Source organism: Ovis aries, chromosome 13 (assembly GCF_016772045.2).
Source record: "Ovis aries strain OAR_USU_Benz2616 breed Rambouillet chromosome 13, ARS-UI_Ramb_v3.0, whole genome shotgun sequence".
NCBI classification, from domain to species: domain Eukaryota; kingdom Metazoa; phylum Chordata; class Mammalia; order Artiodactyla; family Bovidae; genus Ovis; species Ovis aries.
This window is the reverse complement of record NC_056066.1, coordinates 47,423,263-47,441,533: the sequence shown is the minus strand read 5'-3', so window position 1 is coordinate 47,441,533 and position 18,271 is coordinate 47,423,263. Positions and strand designations below refer to the sequence as shown.

Here is an 18,271-nt window from a genome sequence, read left to right as displayed (position 1 = left end):
TCTTCTTTTTCCAGTTGTTTAGGTGTAAAGTTAGGTTGTCTTTTCACTGTTTTTCTTGTTTCTTGAGGTAGGATTGTGTTGCTATAAACTTTCTCTTAGAACTGCTTTTGCTGCATCCCATACTTTTGAGTTGTGTTTCCATTGTTACTTGTTTCTAGAAATTTTTTGATTTCTCTATCGATTTCTTCAGTAACCTGTTATTTAGAAATGTATTGTTTAATCTCCGTGTGTTTATGTCAAACCTGGCTTTTTATAGTTTTTCTTATAATTGATATCTAGTCTCTCATAGTATTGTGGTCTGAGAAGATGCTTGATATGATTTCAGTTTTCTTAAATTTACTGAGGTTTGATTTGTGACCCAAGATGTGGTCTATCCTGGGTAATGTTCCATGTGCACTTGAGAAGAAGGTGTATTCTTCTGCATTTGGATGGAATGTCCTGAAGATGTCAGTGAGATCCATCTCATCTAATGTATCATTTAAGACTTGTGTTTCCTTATTAATTTCTGTTTTAATGGTCTGTCCATTGGTGTGACTGGGGTATTAAAGTGTCCTATTACTGTGTTACTGTCAATTTCTCCTTTTGTGTCTGTTAGTGTTTCTCTTATGTAGTGAGTTGTTCCTATGGTGGGTGCATAGTTACTTATGCCTTCCTCTTGGATTGATCCCTTAATCATTATGTAGTGTCCTTCCTTATCTCTTGTAATCTTTATTTTAAAGTCTATTTTGTCTGATATGAGGATGGCTACTCCAGCTTTCTTTTGCTTCCTATTTGCATGAAATACATTTTTCCATCCTCTCAGTTTCAGTTTATGTGTCTTGAGATCTGAAGTGGGTTTCTTGTAGACAGCATATATATGTGTCTTCTTTTGTATCCATTCAGCCATTCTGTGCCTGTTGGTTGGAGAATTTAATATATTTACATTTAAAGTAATTTATTGATAAGTATGTTCTTATTGTCATTTTCTTTAATTGTTTGGGGTTGATTATGTACATCTCTTTTCTTCTGTTGTGTTTCCTGACTATATAAGTCCATTTAACATTTGTTGTAAAGCTGGTTTGGTTGTACTGAATTCTCTTAACTTTTGCTTTCTGAAAAGCTTTTCGTCAATTTCGAATGAGACCCTTGCCAGGTACAGTAATCTTAGTTGTAGATTTTTCCCTTTCAGTACTTTAAATATATCCTGCCATTCCCTTCTGGCCTGCAGAGTTTCTGCTGAAAGATAAGCTGTTAAATGTATGAGGTTTCCCTTGTATGTTACTTGTTGCATCTCCCTTGCTGCTTTCAATATTCTTTCTTTGTGTTTAGTTTTTGTTACTGTCCTGGTGTTTCCCCTTGGGTTTATCCTGTATGGGACTTTTTGTGCCTCTTGGACTTGATTGACTATTTCCTTTTCCATGTTTGGGAAATTTTCAACTATAATCTCTTCAAAAATTTTCTCATACCCTTTTTCTCTTCTTCTTCTGTGACCCCTATAATTAGAATGTTGTACATTTGATATGGTCCCAAAGGTTTCTGAGACTGTCCTCAGCTCTTTTCATTCTTTTTACTTCGTTCTGCTCTTCAGAAGATATTTCTGCCATTTTATCTTTCAGCTCACTGATTTTTTCTTCTGCTTCAGATATTCTGCTATTGATTCCTTCTAGAGTATTTTAATATCCGTAATTGTGTTTGTCTCTGTATGTATGTTGTTTAATTCTTCTAGGTCCTTGTTTATTGATTCTTGCATTTTCTCCATTTTGTTTTCAAGGTTTTTGATCATCTTTATTATCATTATTCTGTTTTCTTTTTCAGGTAGTTTCCCTGTTTCCTCTTCATTTATTTGGACTTCTGTATTTCTAGTTTGTTCCTTTATTTGTCCATTATTTCTCTGCCTTTTCATTATTATTTTTTTTAAGTTATTGTGTTTGAGGTCTCCTTTTCTCAGGCTTCAAGGAAAGTTGAATTCTTTTCTTGAAAAAGGTTGAATTCTTTTCTTCCTTTTGGTTTCTGCCCTCTTAAGGTTGGTCCAGTGGTTTGTGTGAGCTTCCTATAGGGTGAGATTTGTGCTGAGTTTTTGTTTGTTTTTCCTCTGATGGGAAATGCTGAGTGAGGTGGTACGCCTGTCTACTGATGATTTGGTTTGTATTTTTGTTTTGTTTGTTGTTTAGATGAGGTGTCCTATACAGGATGCTACTGGTGGTTGGGTAATGGTGGGTCTTGTATTCAGGTGGTTTCTTTTGTGTTAGTTCTCACTATTTGGTACTCCCTAGGGTTAGTTCTCTGGTAGTCTAGGGTCTTGTAAGAGTCAGTGCTCCCACTCCAAAGGCTCAGGGCTTAATCTCCTTGGAGTCATGAACTATGCCATGGCTCAGGAGATAAACAGCTCCAGAAATGGGGTGTTGTTACTTGATAAAATCTTTCAACAAATATTTGTTCAGTATTTGGTGTGTGTCAGGCTCTGTTCCAAGCCCCTTTTCCTGTTTGGCCTCGGCTGCCCTCTAGTTGGCAACCGCCTGTTCCTGCCCCTAGCATCTCCCAGTACATTGATTTTGTTTGATTCTTACCTCCTGGTATCTCCACTGCCAGCACTAGTGGAATAACTAGTTTTCAGCTGAGTATCTCAGGTGACACTTTGGAATTGTAACTGTGGTCAGCAGTGGAACAACTGCTAGGTTATAAGCCTTCTTGGGATATGTATTCTTTCTGAGATAGATTCATATTGCTGCAATAATATATTCAATAAGAGTATTTTAATTTAGTTTGTTTAGTTGTTAATGTTCATTTAGTTTTTTCCCCCTTCATATGTATATACATTATGTACTTCACATAAAAGTTTTCTTTTAATGACAAACTTAAGACTACTTGTATATTTGCTTTGAAGAGAAATACCAATGATAGATAACCTGAGTGTATCAAACTATGAATGTGAACTGGAACTGTCGCTATGTCTTGTAGTTATTGGCTTGTTTTTTAAAATGTGTATATTAATTAGTGTTCTTCATACTTTTTCTAGATGGTATTGAGACTCTGGATTCTGGATGGCTGACATGTCAGACCGAAATCAGATTACGTTTGCATTATTCCGAAAAACCTCCTGTCTCAATAACCAAGAAAAAATTTAAAAAATCTAGATTTAGGTAGGACCATGTGTATTTGTTACTTATTTATTTTCACCATTGCTGTAGATTTCTGATCCATCTGGTTATAGGCTTTAAGTGTATCAACTGAGGAAATAGCATTCTTATATTCTAACAAACAGCAGGGTCTTGTAAAAGTGAATTTGCTTCCTTGCATGAAGATTACTACAGTTAAATGTACTTACATTAGTCTTAATCTCCAAATGTGAAATCAGAATTTTTTTTTTTACCTTACGTAAGTGATTTCTAGGCTGACATGTCTTTGTAGTTCCTACCATTTGAAATTTCTTAGTGTAGCAATTTGTTTCAAAATTGATGTGATGAAATGATTTTGTGTTAAATGAGGGGAAAATGGCACAAACAGAAAAATGGTCACTGGAAATACACTTCAGTGTCCTAAATTTTCCTGTGTCTTAAAAAACCTTTTCATTAAGGAAAGGTCACAGTTACCAGAGCAGTTCCAGATTAGTGCAATTTTAATCTTAATTTAAGAAATAGATGTCAAGCTTTGTATAAATAACTAAATAGTAACTTAAACTTTTGTAATGTCACCATGTATATCTTTGAATGGACTGATTTCTTAGCAAAGCAGGCAGCCTTATCATTTGAATTTTTTTAACTTTGGGACCGAGAATTCTAAGTATGCTGTGTAATGCAGGTTTTTCTAACAAAATGTCAGGACTGGGTTGAAAGGGCCATTTTTAGTAACTAAAGTAGTTAACAATAATAGTTAATATCTATTTTCATGATAAAATTAATAATGATGGTTCAGTTTGTAAATCCATAAACGCTTTACAGTAACTGCTGAAAATACTATATTACTTATCCTAGTCATAAAATACGTATGGGAAAGGGTGGGTGACACTTCTCAATGCTTTCAATTGGCCTGTTCTGAGAGTGAGTAAAGTGTGTTGGATGTACCTTGTCTCTGATCATTAGCTTTTTTAGGCCTCTGCTTTGCTTCTGAGAAACCTAGGTAATTGGACCACATAGCTGATCTGCTCGGTCAGTTTGATTGCAAAGATTCTCTAACCAGATAGTCATAAATAATTAGATATTGTATTTACGTGTTAAAAGAAGCAAATAAGTTGTGTTATAGCTATAAAGTGTCTTCGTTTTATGACTTTGAAATGATGATGATAGGACTTCTCGTCTGCACTGTAAGGGACGTGGTTCCATCCTTGGTTGGTGAACTAAGATCCTGCATACCGCGATGCAGCCAAAAAAATTAATAGATAATTAATTTATCTACAAATTTATCATGACTAAAAGCTTAGCAATAGTATTTGCATTTTAAATAAAACACTTAACATGATTTTTATCTCCTTAACACCACATTTGATTTATTTATTTTTAAAGACACATTTATTTAATGTCATGATCAGACTGTTACATGGGTGCAGAAAAAAGCATGGATGCAAAAAAAAAGTCGACTTTAAAACTCTGTCCTGGAATGCTTTACACAGAACAAACTTGAATAACCTGTTACACAGTTAGTCACAAATACAGTCCTCAAGTTTTTTCACCCATACAGATGAGTATTGTCTAGAACATCTTTCTTCATAGCTGCTGGGCCCTGCCACCACTGTGCTTGGCTGAGTTCACAAAATCTGTTGCAACCTGTGGCTTCCCTGTCACTTCTCTGGCTATCCTCTCCTGCTAAGCTTTGTTTCCTGGCAGTAATTAAAACCTTCTGCCACTGCCGTAGCTACTGCTACTGCTGGAACTACCAGAGTAACCTTGCTTTTGTGGTTTAGCAAGGTATTGGCCTTCACTACTGTACGAGCCAGAACTTCTCCATCCAAAGTTTCATCCTTTCATGAGTCCAGAATTTGAAGATTGATGTGTAATTGCCAAAATCACTGTAGCTTCTGCCACCTCCAGAATTGTTTCCATTATTATCAAATCCATAGCCATCCCCACTGCCACCATATCCACCACCACCAATGGCTATTACCAAAGCCAGCTTGGCCACCGAAGTTTCCTCCACAACCAGAGTTGTCATCCTCACCACAACAACCTCCTTGATTACCACCAAAGTTTCCCGAAGTACTTCTGCCTCTTTGGTTGGATGAAGCAGTAGCCGTCTCTTACTTAGATAGGACTTTCCTTACAGTTGTCGCCATTCACAGTATGGTATTTCTGAATGGCAGTCTTATCTACAGAGTCATGGTCATCAGAGGTTACAAAAGCAAAGCCTCTCTTTTTGCCACTGCCTCAGTGATTCATGATTTCAATGACTTCATTTTTCCCATACTGTTCAGATTAATCTCTTAGGTGATGTTCAGTGTTTTCTTTAATGCTATGAACAAAAACTTTTTTCACATTTAAGTGGGCAGTTTGAGAATCTTCTCTTGATACAACCCTCTTTGGTTCCACAACTCTTCCATCCACCTTGTGTGGTCTTGCATTCATGGTGAGATCTGCCGCCTCCACTGTGACAAACCCATGCCTCTAGAGTGCTTGATGTTTGGACCCCTCATGGCCACAGTGTGAGCATTCCCCAATGCTCAGAATGGCTTCTCAGACTCTCCTTGGTTGTTGCAAAGCTCACTACTGATGAAGAGCTTCTGCAGCTGTTCAGGCTCTTTGGGAGACTCTGACTTGGACTTGCCTTCAGCACTGCTTACTTAGTGATTTCTACAAGCCAAAAGGAGTAATCTAACAAGCAAATCTCACCACCACATTTTACACACAAGTTTCTCTTTCACTTGATTCCACCAGAACTTGGAAAGCAGTAGTGTTACTTTATGATAGACTATAACATTTATATATTCATTCCAATTCCAAAGAAAGGTAATGCCAAAGAATGTTCAGACTACCACACAATGGTACTCATCTCACGTGCTAGCAAGATAATGCTCAAAACTCTCCAAGCTAGGCTTCAACAGTATGTGAACTGTGAACTTTCTGATGTTGAAGATGGATTTAGAAAAGGCAGAGGAATCAGAGATCAAATTGCTGACATCTCTTGGATCATAAAAAAAGCAAGAGTTCCAGAAAAACGGCTACTTCTGCTTTATTGACTATGCCAAAGCCTTTGACTGTGTGGATCACAACAAACTGGAAAATTCTGAAAGAGATGGGAACACCAGACCACCTTACCTGCCTCCTGTATGCAGGTCCTATATGCATACCTGTATCTGTATGCAAGTCAAGAAGCAACAGTTACAGGTAGACATGGAACAACAGACTGGTTCCAAATTGGGAAAGGAGTACGTCAAGGCTGTATATTGTCACCCTGCTTTTTTAACCTATATGCAGAGTACATCATGTGAAATGCTGGGCTGGATGAAGGCACAAGCTGGAATCAAGATGCCGGGAGAAATATCAATAATGTCAGATATGCAGATGACACCACCCTTCTGGCAGAAAGTGAAGAAGAACTAAAGAGCCTCTTATGAAAGTGACAGAAGAGTGAAAAAGCTCAATTAAAACTCAACATTCAGAAAATGAAGATCGTGGCATCTGGTCCCATCACGTCATGGCAAGTAGATGGAGAAACAATGGAAACAGTGAGAGACTTTATTTTTTTGCACTCCAAAATCATTGCAGATGGTGACTGCAGCCATTAAAAGAGACACTTACTCCATGGAAGGAAAGCTATGACTAACCTAGACAGTGTATGAAAAAGCATAGACATTACTTTATCAGCAAAGGTCTGTCTAGTCAAAGCTATGGTTTTTCCAGTAATCAATCATGTATGGATGTGAGAGTTGGACCATAAAAAAGGGTGAGCACCAAAGAATTGATGCTTTTGAACTGTGGTATTGGGAAAGACTCTTGAGAGTCCCTTGGACTGCAAGGAGATCCAACCAGTCAATCCTAAAGGAAATCAGTCCAGAATATTCGTTGGAAGGACTGATGCTAAAGGTGAATCTCCAGTACTTTGGCCACCTGATACAAGTAACTGACTCCTTGGAAAAGACCCTGATGCTGGGAAAGATTGAAGGTGGGAGGAGAAGTGCACGACAAGATGAGATGGTTGGATGGCATCACCGACTCAATGGACATGAGTTTGAGCAAGCTCCGGGACTTGGTGATGGACAAGGGAGCCTGGCTTGCTGTAGAACATGAGTTTGAGCAAGCTCCGGGACTTGGTGATGGACAAGGAAGCCTGGCTTGCTGTAGTCCATGGGGTTGCAAAGAGTCAGACACAACTGAGTGACTGAACTGAACTGATAACATTTATATAGCTATTTGAAGAAAACCTTTAATATAAATGGACTAAAGTCTTTAATTGATCCCTTTAAACTTGTTTTTTTTGGGGAGGGGGGAGAGGTAGGTAGTTGCACATTGCTATTTGTAAACTAGTTTGGTTTTTTTTTTTTTTGGCCTGGGCATGCAGCATCCTAGTTCCTTACAAGGGATCAAACCCTTGTTGCCTATGTTGGGATCTTGGAGTCTTAACCACTGGACCACCAGAAAGGCCTGAGAATAGTCATATTTAATCTTCCATGCTTTCCTTGCCGATTCATTACAGTCCATTTGTGGTCGCTTTTTGTATGTCCTGGTAAAGAATGTTTGTTCTTTCAGGCTCACCAGCAAAATCAATTGTTCAGAGATATTCCTAAGAGTTTGGAGAGAAGAAAGGATCTTTTTTGTTTGGATTATTAAAGTGGTGCTACTTTTGATTTTACAGTATCACTATGGCACATTATTATTAATTGAATAGTCATGTCCCCTTTGGGATATCTTGGAATATGTGCCCATAAGATAAGTCTGCACAGTTGTTGGAGGCAGCAGGTCATTCAGAGAACAGGCCTCACTAATGCAGTTCTATTACTTGTATTATTAAGTGGATCTTATTTAAATCTAGAATGAAAAGCTTTCCTAGCTCAACTGTACTCTATACAATAACATTACTCCTACATCATTGGTATTAAAGTTATATGATCTATGTACATTCCAGTTGGTGCAAGAAATATTCTAGAATTGAGTTAACTTATTGGCATTACAAGTGTTCTCTGCAGCTGATTGCTTCTCACCTGGGAGTAAATTAGTCTTTGTGACCCAGTGGCTTAGGTAACTTGTCTTTTATTTTCATTGCTGTGGGGGTTATAAGACTCTTGGTTTCTCGTTTTGTTCCTTTGTTTCATTAAAAAGTACATATATGTAAATACATAAAAGCCATGCATACTTGCAAATGTATATACCATGCTTTTAATACCATGAATACCATAGTTTTCTTTAATAATCTGTTCACAAAATACCTGGTCTCAGTGTAGTGAGTATGGGAAATTTAAAAATTTACGACCTCCAACTCTTAACAGGCTTTTTTTTTTAAATGTTTATTTGGCTGCATCGGGTTTTAGTTGCAACATTCAGGATCTCATTGTGGCATGTGGTCTTTTCTAGTTGAGGCATGAGGGCTTTTCTCTAGTTGTGGTGCTCAGGTTCTAAGGCACATGGGCTCAGTAGTTGTGGTGTGGGCTTAATTGCTCTGCAGCATGTGGGATCTTAGTTCTGCAACTAGGGATCCAACCTAAAACCCATACATTGGAACATAGATTCTTAACAACTGGACCACTGGGGAAGTCCCTGTCTAACAGTCTTTTAATGCACACTAACAGAATATGGTTCAAAATTGTACTTGTTATATATATATTTGTGAAACTTCTCATAAGAAATTGAGATAGTCAGTTATAAATGGATAATAGTAAATGCCTCTTTAGATTCATTTTAAAAAACTCAAAGAATTAATGAAAATAGGCAAAAAAAATTAAAAAAGAATTAATGAAAATAGCCTTAGGCATAATGAACATTTGTCTCATTTTAATACTTGGCAAAAATGTTTGGAGATAAAAGCACCACTATTTTATAAAATACAACTAATGCCTTAACCTATAGTATGTATAGTTCTTTTGTTATTTGAAGGTTTAGCATATAAAGGGAACAATTTTAAATTTAGTGTTTAGGTAACATACATAGATTTTCTTTCTTCACTTTTTGCATTTCATCATCTTTTCCTTTCATTTAGGGTAAAGCTGACATTAGAGGGTCTGGAGGAAGATGATGATGATAGAGTATCTCCCACTGTTCTTCACAAAATGTCAAATAGCCTGGAGATATCCTTAATAAGCGACAATGAATTCAAGTGTAGACATTCACAGCCGGAGTGTGGGTATGGCTTACAGCCTGACCGTTGGACAGAGTATAGTATACAGACAATGGAACCAGATAACCTAGAGCTAATATTTGATTTTTTTGAGGTAAGTATATTTCACTGAAGAGGGTGAGAGACAATATAGACATGAGCTTATTTTTAAATATGTTTTGATTTTTATTGTAGTCTAATTTATGTAAACATATGATTCATACAACTTTTTAGATGTTTACTCCTCTGTACATGTTAGCAGATTTTAAAAAATTAGAGTTGCCAGACTCAACAATATAATTGAGAACTTCAAAATTGCATTCAAATTATGACCAGATGTCTTTGTATTTTAAACGTAAATTAATGTACCCAAAGCTGCTTTGAAGAATAGAGGCTGTACTTGATAGGCAAACTGATGTAACTAGCATGATTGAGCCCTCTTCATGACTGAAGTTTCGTTTATTGAAGCATTTTATAAGAATCCATTGTAATAGTGAACTCATTTTCCCAACTTTACTTGATAGTATAAATATGTAAGAAAAGATAGTTGCTGTGAAAATTGTGCCAAGTTATTCAGATTCTGTGCTGCCAACTTTCTAGAGCTGCTTGTGATGCTTATCTTGGCTTTTGGGCTGTTTAGCTGCTCCTCACAAATAAAACTGGGTCTTCTCCTAAGGTCCTGGCTCTTTGATATTTCCACTCACATTTACACTAGATTAGAGTTTGACTCTTTGAGGGTGGGGAATAAACCTTCCCTAAGAGTAGCACCTATCCAGTGTTTCTGAAAATAGCAAAATTCAGGATGGATTAGAACCTGAGTATGTCTTATAGCTTTATAATATAAAGTTATCTTTCCTAATTAATAAGATCTGTGAAACATTTATTATAAAAATATGAAGTTTTGGTTGAATGTTTCCTTGTTCTTTTACTACCTACCTATTAGTAATCTCTCGAACAGCCTGACTTCCCTTTCATTTGGTTAGCAGTTTTGGAAGTACTAATTTATTCATAGACTAGGTGGATAAAACACACTATATAATCTCAAGTATTCAGTATCCTAGAGGTTACCATCCCTCTGTGTCATCTGTGTAGATGCATTTATAAGGAACAAAATTTACATTAAAAGTGAAAGTTAAAGTCACTCAGTCGTGTTCGACTCTTTGCGACCCCATGGACTATATATATAGTCTATGGAATTCTCCAGGCCAGAATACTGGAGTGGGTAGCCTTTCCCTTCTACAGGGGCTCTTCCCAGCCCAGGGATCAAACCCAGGTCTCCCTCATTGCAGGCAGATTGTTTACCAGCTGAGCCACAAGGAAAATAATTATATCTTGGGCTTCCTTAGTGCTCAGTGGTAATAAATCTGCCTGCCAAGCAGGAGATGCAGGCTCAGTCCCTGGGTCAGAAATAAACCTGGGAGAAGGAAATGGCAACCCACTCTAGTATTCTTGCCAGGGAAATCCAATGGACAGAGGAGCCTGGCGGGTTTTAGTCCATGGGTTTGTGCAAGAGTTGATCACAACTTAGCAACTAAACACCAACAGGTGTATCTTACTTAGTCTTTGAATATAAAAGTACTTAGAAACATTCAGTTGACGCTTTATATTTGCACAATATATGTTAGAGGATCAGAAGTACAAATCATTCGTTCCCGGGTTCCGGCACCAAAAAAAAAAAAAAAAAAAAGAAGTACAAATCAACAGTAACGATTAATGAACATAAAGTCTTAAATATACTGTGTATTAAATATCTTTGCATACTAAAAGAAAATATGTTACTTGTTACAACAAAGCTATCTAAATTACCTGAATATAAATTTGGTTGTATTATTGATTTTCTTCCATAGATTCTGAGTTGGTTTTAAGGGTGTCTTTTTTGATCTTTTAATGGAGAATATTGAATTATAAGAATTTGGGTTATTCTTATCCTTGTTTTTCAGGAAGATCTCAGTGAACATGTAGTTCAGGGTGATGCTTTTCCTGGACATGTGGGTACAGCATGTCTCTTATCGTCCACCATTGCAGAGAGTGGGAAGAGCGCTGGAATCCTTACTCTTCCCATCATGAGCAGAAATTCTAGGAAAACAATAGGCAAAGTGAGAGGTAAGCTTAGACAAGCATGGTGGCCCTTTACAAATAAGCAAACGTTAAGTTAGGGTTCTAATTAGTTTCAAATTGTGCTTTTGAGAATGGTAAAGAATTAAATTAATAAGTTGTTTCAGAATCTTAACAAATACATTCCCTGGTTGCTCATTGGTAAAGAATCTATCTGCTAAGCAGGAGACATGGGTTTGATCCCTGGGTTGAGCAGATCCCCTGGAGAAGGAAATGTCAACCTACTCTAATATTCTTGCTGGGAAATCCCATGGACATAGTATCCTGGGGAGTGACGGTCCATGGGATCACAAAAGAGTTGGGCATGACTTAGTGACTGAACAACAGCAATTTTCTGGAAGCTTTACTCTGAATGGTCATTGACTTGATTTCTCTCTGTTTGATCAACTGATAAAGCTGGTTTGATGGTGTTTAAGTGTAATTGAGTTCACCGTAGCCTTCTAATTGTCTTTCTTTTTCCCTTCCCCCATTTTTCCTATGAAAGTTGACTATATAATTATTAAGCCGTTACCAGGATACAGTTGTGACATGAAATCTTCCTTTTCCAAGTATTGGAAACCAAGAATACCATTGGATGTTGGACATCGAGGTGCAGGGAATTCTACAACAACTGCTCAGTAGGTTAAATATTTGAGTAGTACTAGCATTTGGTAGCTTATGCTTGATGATAAGGTTTAACCAACTAAAGGTCAAAGGATCCTTTTAATTATTACCCTGGATTTAAATGTAATTTTGTAATTGGGCTTTAAATTGGCTTGTAGATACCTAGGATTATTAGAGCTTGATTTAAGGAATGCACACACCAATTAAGTAATGGTCAGTCTTATTTTAGGGATGGTAAAGTTAGCCTCAAAATAGAGAATAAATACTGTGCCCATTATTGAAAATATAGTTGACTTCTTTACTAAATTTATCTTTTCTTTATTAATGATAACTATATTTCTGTATATTTATTTTCTTTCAGGCTTGCTAAAGTTCAAGAAAATACTATTGCTTCTTTAAGAAATGCTGCTAGTCATGTAAGTGAACCTCTCTTTAAGCAACTTTGGACTAGTGATCCACAGGTAGAAAAGTAGAGAGTTGTAGGTTGGGGCAGCCTCCTCCAGTCTGCATTAATAGGGTAAAAGGGAGAATATTTTTGCTTTTTCTAAATATATTTCTAAGTGAAGATAAAATATTTCTAGGCATTTTAATTTCAGTTCATGGTATGGATTAGAATTAAAGCAATGGAATCCTAAGCATCCTCTTAAAAGTTAATTAGGTGATTTGTAGTATGGTTGATGTATATTGCATAAATTACAGGTATACAGTATAATTATTCACAATTTTTAAAGATGATGCTCCATTTATAGTTATTGTAAAATGTTTGCTATATTCCCTGTGTTGTATCCTTGTAGCTTATTTTAAACCTGATAGTTTGTACCACTTAATCCCCTGTGCCTTTATTGCCCCTCCTGCCTTCCCTCTCTCCACTGGTAAACACTGTTCCATGCAAGTGATGTCATATAGTATAGTCTTTCTCTATCTGATTTAGTTCACTTAGCATAATACCTTCCAAGTTCATCCGTGTTGTTACAGATAGCAAAATTTCACTCTCTTTTATGGCTGAGCAGTACACAAAGCTGAGCTGTGTGTGTGTACATACATACATCACGTCTTTATCCATTCAGTTTGGTTTCTTTCTATCTTGGAAGTTATAAATAATGCCACTGTGAACATTAAAGAGCATATATGTTTTCAAATTAGTATTTTTCAGCTATATATCTAGGAGTGGAATTGGCGGGTCATATAGTAGTTCTCTTTTTAGCTTTTTGAAAAACCTTCATAACTGTTTCTTACAGTGTCAGTACCAGTTTACATTCCTACCAGCAGTGTAGGAGGGTTCCTTTTACATGCTTGCCAGCATTTATTTCTGTTCTTTATGATAATAGCCATTCTTTTGATGACAGTGAGGTGATAACTCATTGTGGTTTTTTTGTTTTATAGTTCTTTCTGGCTATCCTTGGATCTTTGTTGCTCTGCAAGGGCTTCTCTAGTTGTGGCTACTCATTACTGCAGAGCAGGAGCTCTAAGGCATGCGAGTTTCAGTAGTTGTGGCACAAGGCTTGGTAGTTGTGGTGCACAGGCTTATTTGTCTCACAGACCAGAGTTTGATCCTGGGTCCCCTGCATTGGTAGGTAGATTCTTAACCATTGGACCACCAGGGAAGTCCGGTTCTTTGTGATTTTGATTTGCATTTCCCTCATGCTGAGTGTTATAACATTTCCTATATCTGTTGGTCATCTGCATTTCCTTTGGAAAAATGTATACTCAGTTCTTCTAACATTTTAAATAAATGGATAGTTTGGGGGTTTTTTTGATGCTGAGCTGTAAAGTTTTATGTTAGATATTAACTCCTTATTAGTCCTATCTCTTCACTTGGGCTTCCCTGGTGGCTCAAATGGTAAAGAATCTGCCTGGAATGCGGAGACCCAGGTTCAATCCCTGGGTGGAGAAGATCCCCTGGAGAAGAGAATGGCTACCCACTCCCAGTATTCTTGCCTGGATAATTGCACGGAGAGAGAAGCCTGGTGGGGGGGGTCACAAAGAAAAACACTTAGTATGTCAGTTTGCCTCCTGTATACCAACCCGATTATGTTGAACTTCTTAACTTTTTATAGTATTGTGTGTGTGTGTGTGTGTGTGTGTGTATAAAACTCCTTATATATATTATATGTATATAAAACTCCATATATATATATATAGATATAGATATAGATATAGATATACACACACACACACAAATATATATACACACAGATATATATATATACTGTATACCGTCCTGATTCTAACCTGATCATGCTGAATTTCTTAACTCCTTTTATATCGTTATTCGGTTAGTGGTGGTTTTTTTTTTTTTTTTTTTTAGTGTTTAGGTTTTTCAGTACCTGAAGTTTGACATTGTAAATCAAGAGCCTGTGTGTTTCCTCCCCCCTCACCTTCTACTGTACCTCAAGTTAAGCCTCATGTTTTGAAGTTAAACTAAGGGGAAAACTGAGAAACTATATATATTTCAGTTTTTTCCCATTGTCCTCCACATACATGCCTTAAGCTTTGCCTTTTTAAAAATAGTTCAGCAAATAAACTTGATTTGTTAGATTTTAATTTTATCACTTATATGAAGCAAACAACTATTCTAAGACACACTTTTCCCGTATTTTAGCATCTCTAAAATTGGGATAGGATTTATAACTGTCTTAACTTGTCATGGTTTGATTGGCATTGTTTTTTCTCCCTCTTAGTGGTATATAAAATAATGATGCATTTTATATTTCTTGAGATCTTAGATTGATTATCATAATCATTGATTTTATGTTCAAAAATGTTTAGTTGATAATTTTGTGTTGAAAAGATGTTAAAATACAATTATGCTGTGCTGCAGGTCATTATTTGTAACTAGTTTCAGTTCCTTATAGTTAAGTAATCTAAACATGGTTTTATTAGCTGCGAACACATGAAGATCCCTAATAAAGAGCTTTCAGGGTGTCTGCTTTTTGAGGGAAGATTCCATTGAGCCCTTTTCTGTTGAAACCCTTTTTACTCTCATAGATCATTTTATAGAATGTCTTATGTTAGTTATGAAAGGCTCGTTTGGTTTCATGTTAAAGACATCCTTGAAGAGGTTTCGGTTATTATTGGCTTATTTCTTAAAACTTGCTCACACAAGAATTTTTTTTTTCTTTTTAATTTTTGGCCATGCTACACTGCATGTGGTAGATTAGTTTCTTGGCTAGGGCTTGAACCCGGGCCCCCTGCAGTGAAATGTGGAGTCTTAATAACTGGACCACCAGGAAAGTCCCTCACATATGAATTTTGAGATCAGATTTTATCCCTTAGTAAATTTATCTTCCTAAAGGATGGTAATCTAAAATTAAACTTTAAAACTGGAAAGCTATACTTTATGCATAATTGTTTTAACTCTTTACAGGGTATAGGGTTTTTTTCCCCTCTTTGATAAAAATGATTTGTGTTATTTTGTTGTTGACAGTGGAAGCAGCTAAGCTTATTTCCTGCTTCAGAAGTTACAGAGGAAGCAGACTCCTTTGGTTTTAGCCTATGATCTATATGTACTGACAAGTTAAGCATTTTTCTTGACTAAAGCTAGGGTAAGGGATGGAAACATGTCCATCCATTCTTACATAGCACTTCTCTGGGCCATAGACACCGTCAGATGTATCCTTTGATCCCAGCTGGTTTTCTTATAGTGAATTCACAAATTTGTCAGTTTATGTTTTTAGCCTTTATTTGGATTAATTCATAAGTCATGGATCTGACTTAAGTCTAACTGGTGTACATATTTCTTCTGTTTAAGCTTCTATTAGGAAATTTGGTGTATGCACTATTCTTGTTATCCATTTCTGTTTTCTCTTTTCAGCAGAAGTTGTAGTTTCCTCTTTAATCTGATTATTGAGGTTTTATTAAGAAAGGCTATAAAGTGTTGTTCAAGTGCACCAAGTAGCAGAGCTAAGAGATTGCAGCTTTTCCTGTTCCCACCTCACCTTTGAGGTTTGACTATTGAACCTGAGATGTGCAGGGGGCAACAAGATGGGAGGTAGCCATGCCCCAGACTCCTTGTAGGCTCCATTTGTGCTAATAGCAGGAGCAGAGGTGACACTGGTGAAGGCTGTCCACTGCCACAGAAAGGCCCTGGAGTGTGTGTGAGTGGGATCAGTACCCAATTTTTTGCCAGGAAAATTTGTTGTGCTGTTACAAAAAAGAAGTTAAAATTGTTTTAAAAGATTACCTTTTAGAAAAAGCTTGAAGTATAGCATTAAATAATTCTTGAGGAAGTTTTTGTGTGTATAGATAGGTCTATACTTTTATAGTGAATAATACATTTGTTATATTCTTAGAGTTTTAGATGTATTGTGGGCTAGATGATATTTTTCAATTTTTTTTTTTCCCCTCTCAGGGTGCAGCCTTTGTAGAATTTGATGTACATCTTTCAAAAGATTTTGTGCCTGTGGTGTATCATGATCTGACTTGTTGTTTGACTATGAAAAAGGTATGTAGAAATTCCTTTAATTCTTACAGTTAGACAAAAGTTTAAAAATCAGCAAGTTTTATATATACATGCCATTATACATAGGAGACTTGAGCGTCTGTAGACTTGGTATCCATGAGAGGTCCTGGAACCAATCCCCAGCAGACACTGATGTATGTATGCTCAGTTGCTTTAGTCATGTCTGACTCTTTACAACCCTGTGGACTGTAGCCTGCTTGGCTTCTCTGTTCATGGGATTCTCCAGGCAAGAATACTGGAATGGGTGGCCATGCCCTCCTCCAGGGGATCTTCCTGACCCAGGGGGGAAACCCACATCTCCTGGCATTTTCTTTAAAACTGTGATGGGTATCATTTTCAGTTGAGTTGATCTGAAGTTAAGACTGAGAAGACTGGAGAACTACATGGGAAAGAATGAAGTTAGAACATTCTCTAACACCATATAGAAGAATAAACTCAGGGCTTCCCTGTGACTCAGTGGTGAAGAATCCATCTGCCAGTGTGGGAGACACAGGTTTGATCCCTGATACAGGAATATCCCACTTGCTGTGGAGCAGTTAAGCCCATGTGCTACCAACTACTGAGCCTGTGCTCTAGAGCCTGGAAGCCACAACTACTGAACTGAAGTCTTCGTGCCCTTGATTCACGCTCTGCATCAAGAAAAGCTGTCACTAACCACAACTAGAGAAAAGCCCATGCAGCAACAAAGACTCAACACAGCCCAAAATAAATAAAATTATTTAAAAAAAAAACCCCAAAACCCTCAAAGTGGATTAAAAACCTAAATGTAAGACCAGACAGTATAAAGCTTAGAGGAAACAGGCAGAATACTCTTTGATATAAATTGCATCAATATTTTTTTGGATCTATCTCCTAGAGTAATGCAAATAAAAAACAAAGGGGATCTAATTACTCTGAAGCTTTTGCACAACAAAGAAAACAACCTACTGACTGGGAGAAAATATTTGCAAATGATGCTACTGACAGTGGATTAATTTCTAAAATATGCAAACAGCTCTTATAATTCAATAAATGGGCTGAAGACCTGAATATACATTTCTCCAAAGAAGACATACAGGTGGCTAATGGGCACGTGAAAAGATACTCAGTATTACTGTTAGAGAAATGCAGATCCAAGCTATAGTGAAGTACCACCTCTTACTGCTCAGAATGGCCATTATCAGAAAGTTGAGAAATAATAAATGCTGGAGAGAGGGTATGGAGAAAAGGAACCCTCCTGCACTGTTGATGGGAATAAATTGGTGCAGCCACAATGGAGAACAGTATGGAGATTTCCTCAAAAAACGAAGTAAGTCTATATGATCCTGCAATACCACTCTTGGGATTTCCAGAGAAAATTATAATTTAAAAAAAAAAATGCACCTTAATGTTTATTGCAGCACTGTTTAGAGTATCTCACACATGGCAGCATCCTGAATGTCCATCAGCAGATGAATGGATACAGGTGAATGTCTGAAGATACATACATGTACAGTGGAATACTACTCAGCCATAAAAAAGAATTAAATAATAGCACTTAGAGTGACATGAATGGACCTAGAGATTATCATACTAAGTGAAGTAAGTCAGGAAATGAAAGACAAATACCATATGATATCACTTACATGGAATCTAAAATATAATACAAATGAACTTACAAAATAGAGACTTAGAAAACAAAATTATGGTCACCAAAGGGGGAAAGGGATTATTTCATATAAATTTGGACTTTGAGATTAGCAGATACAAACTGCAATATATAAAATAAATAAACAACATGGTCCTACTGTATATCACAGGGAACAGTATCTTAATTCAATATCATAATAACCTGTAATGGAAAAGACTAGATATATCTATTTATTTATTTATATATATATATGTTTGTGTAACTGA

The 18,271-nt window shown here is 36.7% G+C and overlaps 1 protein-coding gene across 3 annotated transcripts in view; it reads left to right on the top strand.

The window, feature by feature from the left end:
• GPCPD1 (glycerophosphocholine phosphodiesterase 1) overlaps nucleotides 1-18,271 on the top strand; it is a 68,394-nt gene that overhangs the window by 26,085 nt on the left and 24,038 nt on the right. For 2 of the 3 annotated variants that reach the window (XM_012188684.5, XM_004014343.6), the window contains 6 exons: nucleotides 2,996-3,119; nucleotides 9,100-9,331; nucleotides 11,157-11,319; nucleotides 11,816-11,948; nucleotides 12,296-12,350; nucleotides 16,286-16,378. In XM_012188684.5, coding sequence (XP_012044074.1) covers nucleotides 2,996-3,119; nucleotides 9,100-9,331; nucleotides 11,157-11,319; nucleotides 11,816-11,948; nucleotides 12,296-12,350; nucleotides 16,286-16,378 — 800 coding nt within the window. The remainder of the gene's footprint in view (nucleotides 1-2,995; nucleotides 3,120-9,099; nucleotides 9,332-11,156; nucleotides 11,320-11,815; nucleotides 11,949-12,295; nucleotides 12,351-16,285; nucleotides 16,379-18,271) is intronic. The other variant, XM_012188683.5, reaches the window with a different exon arrangement.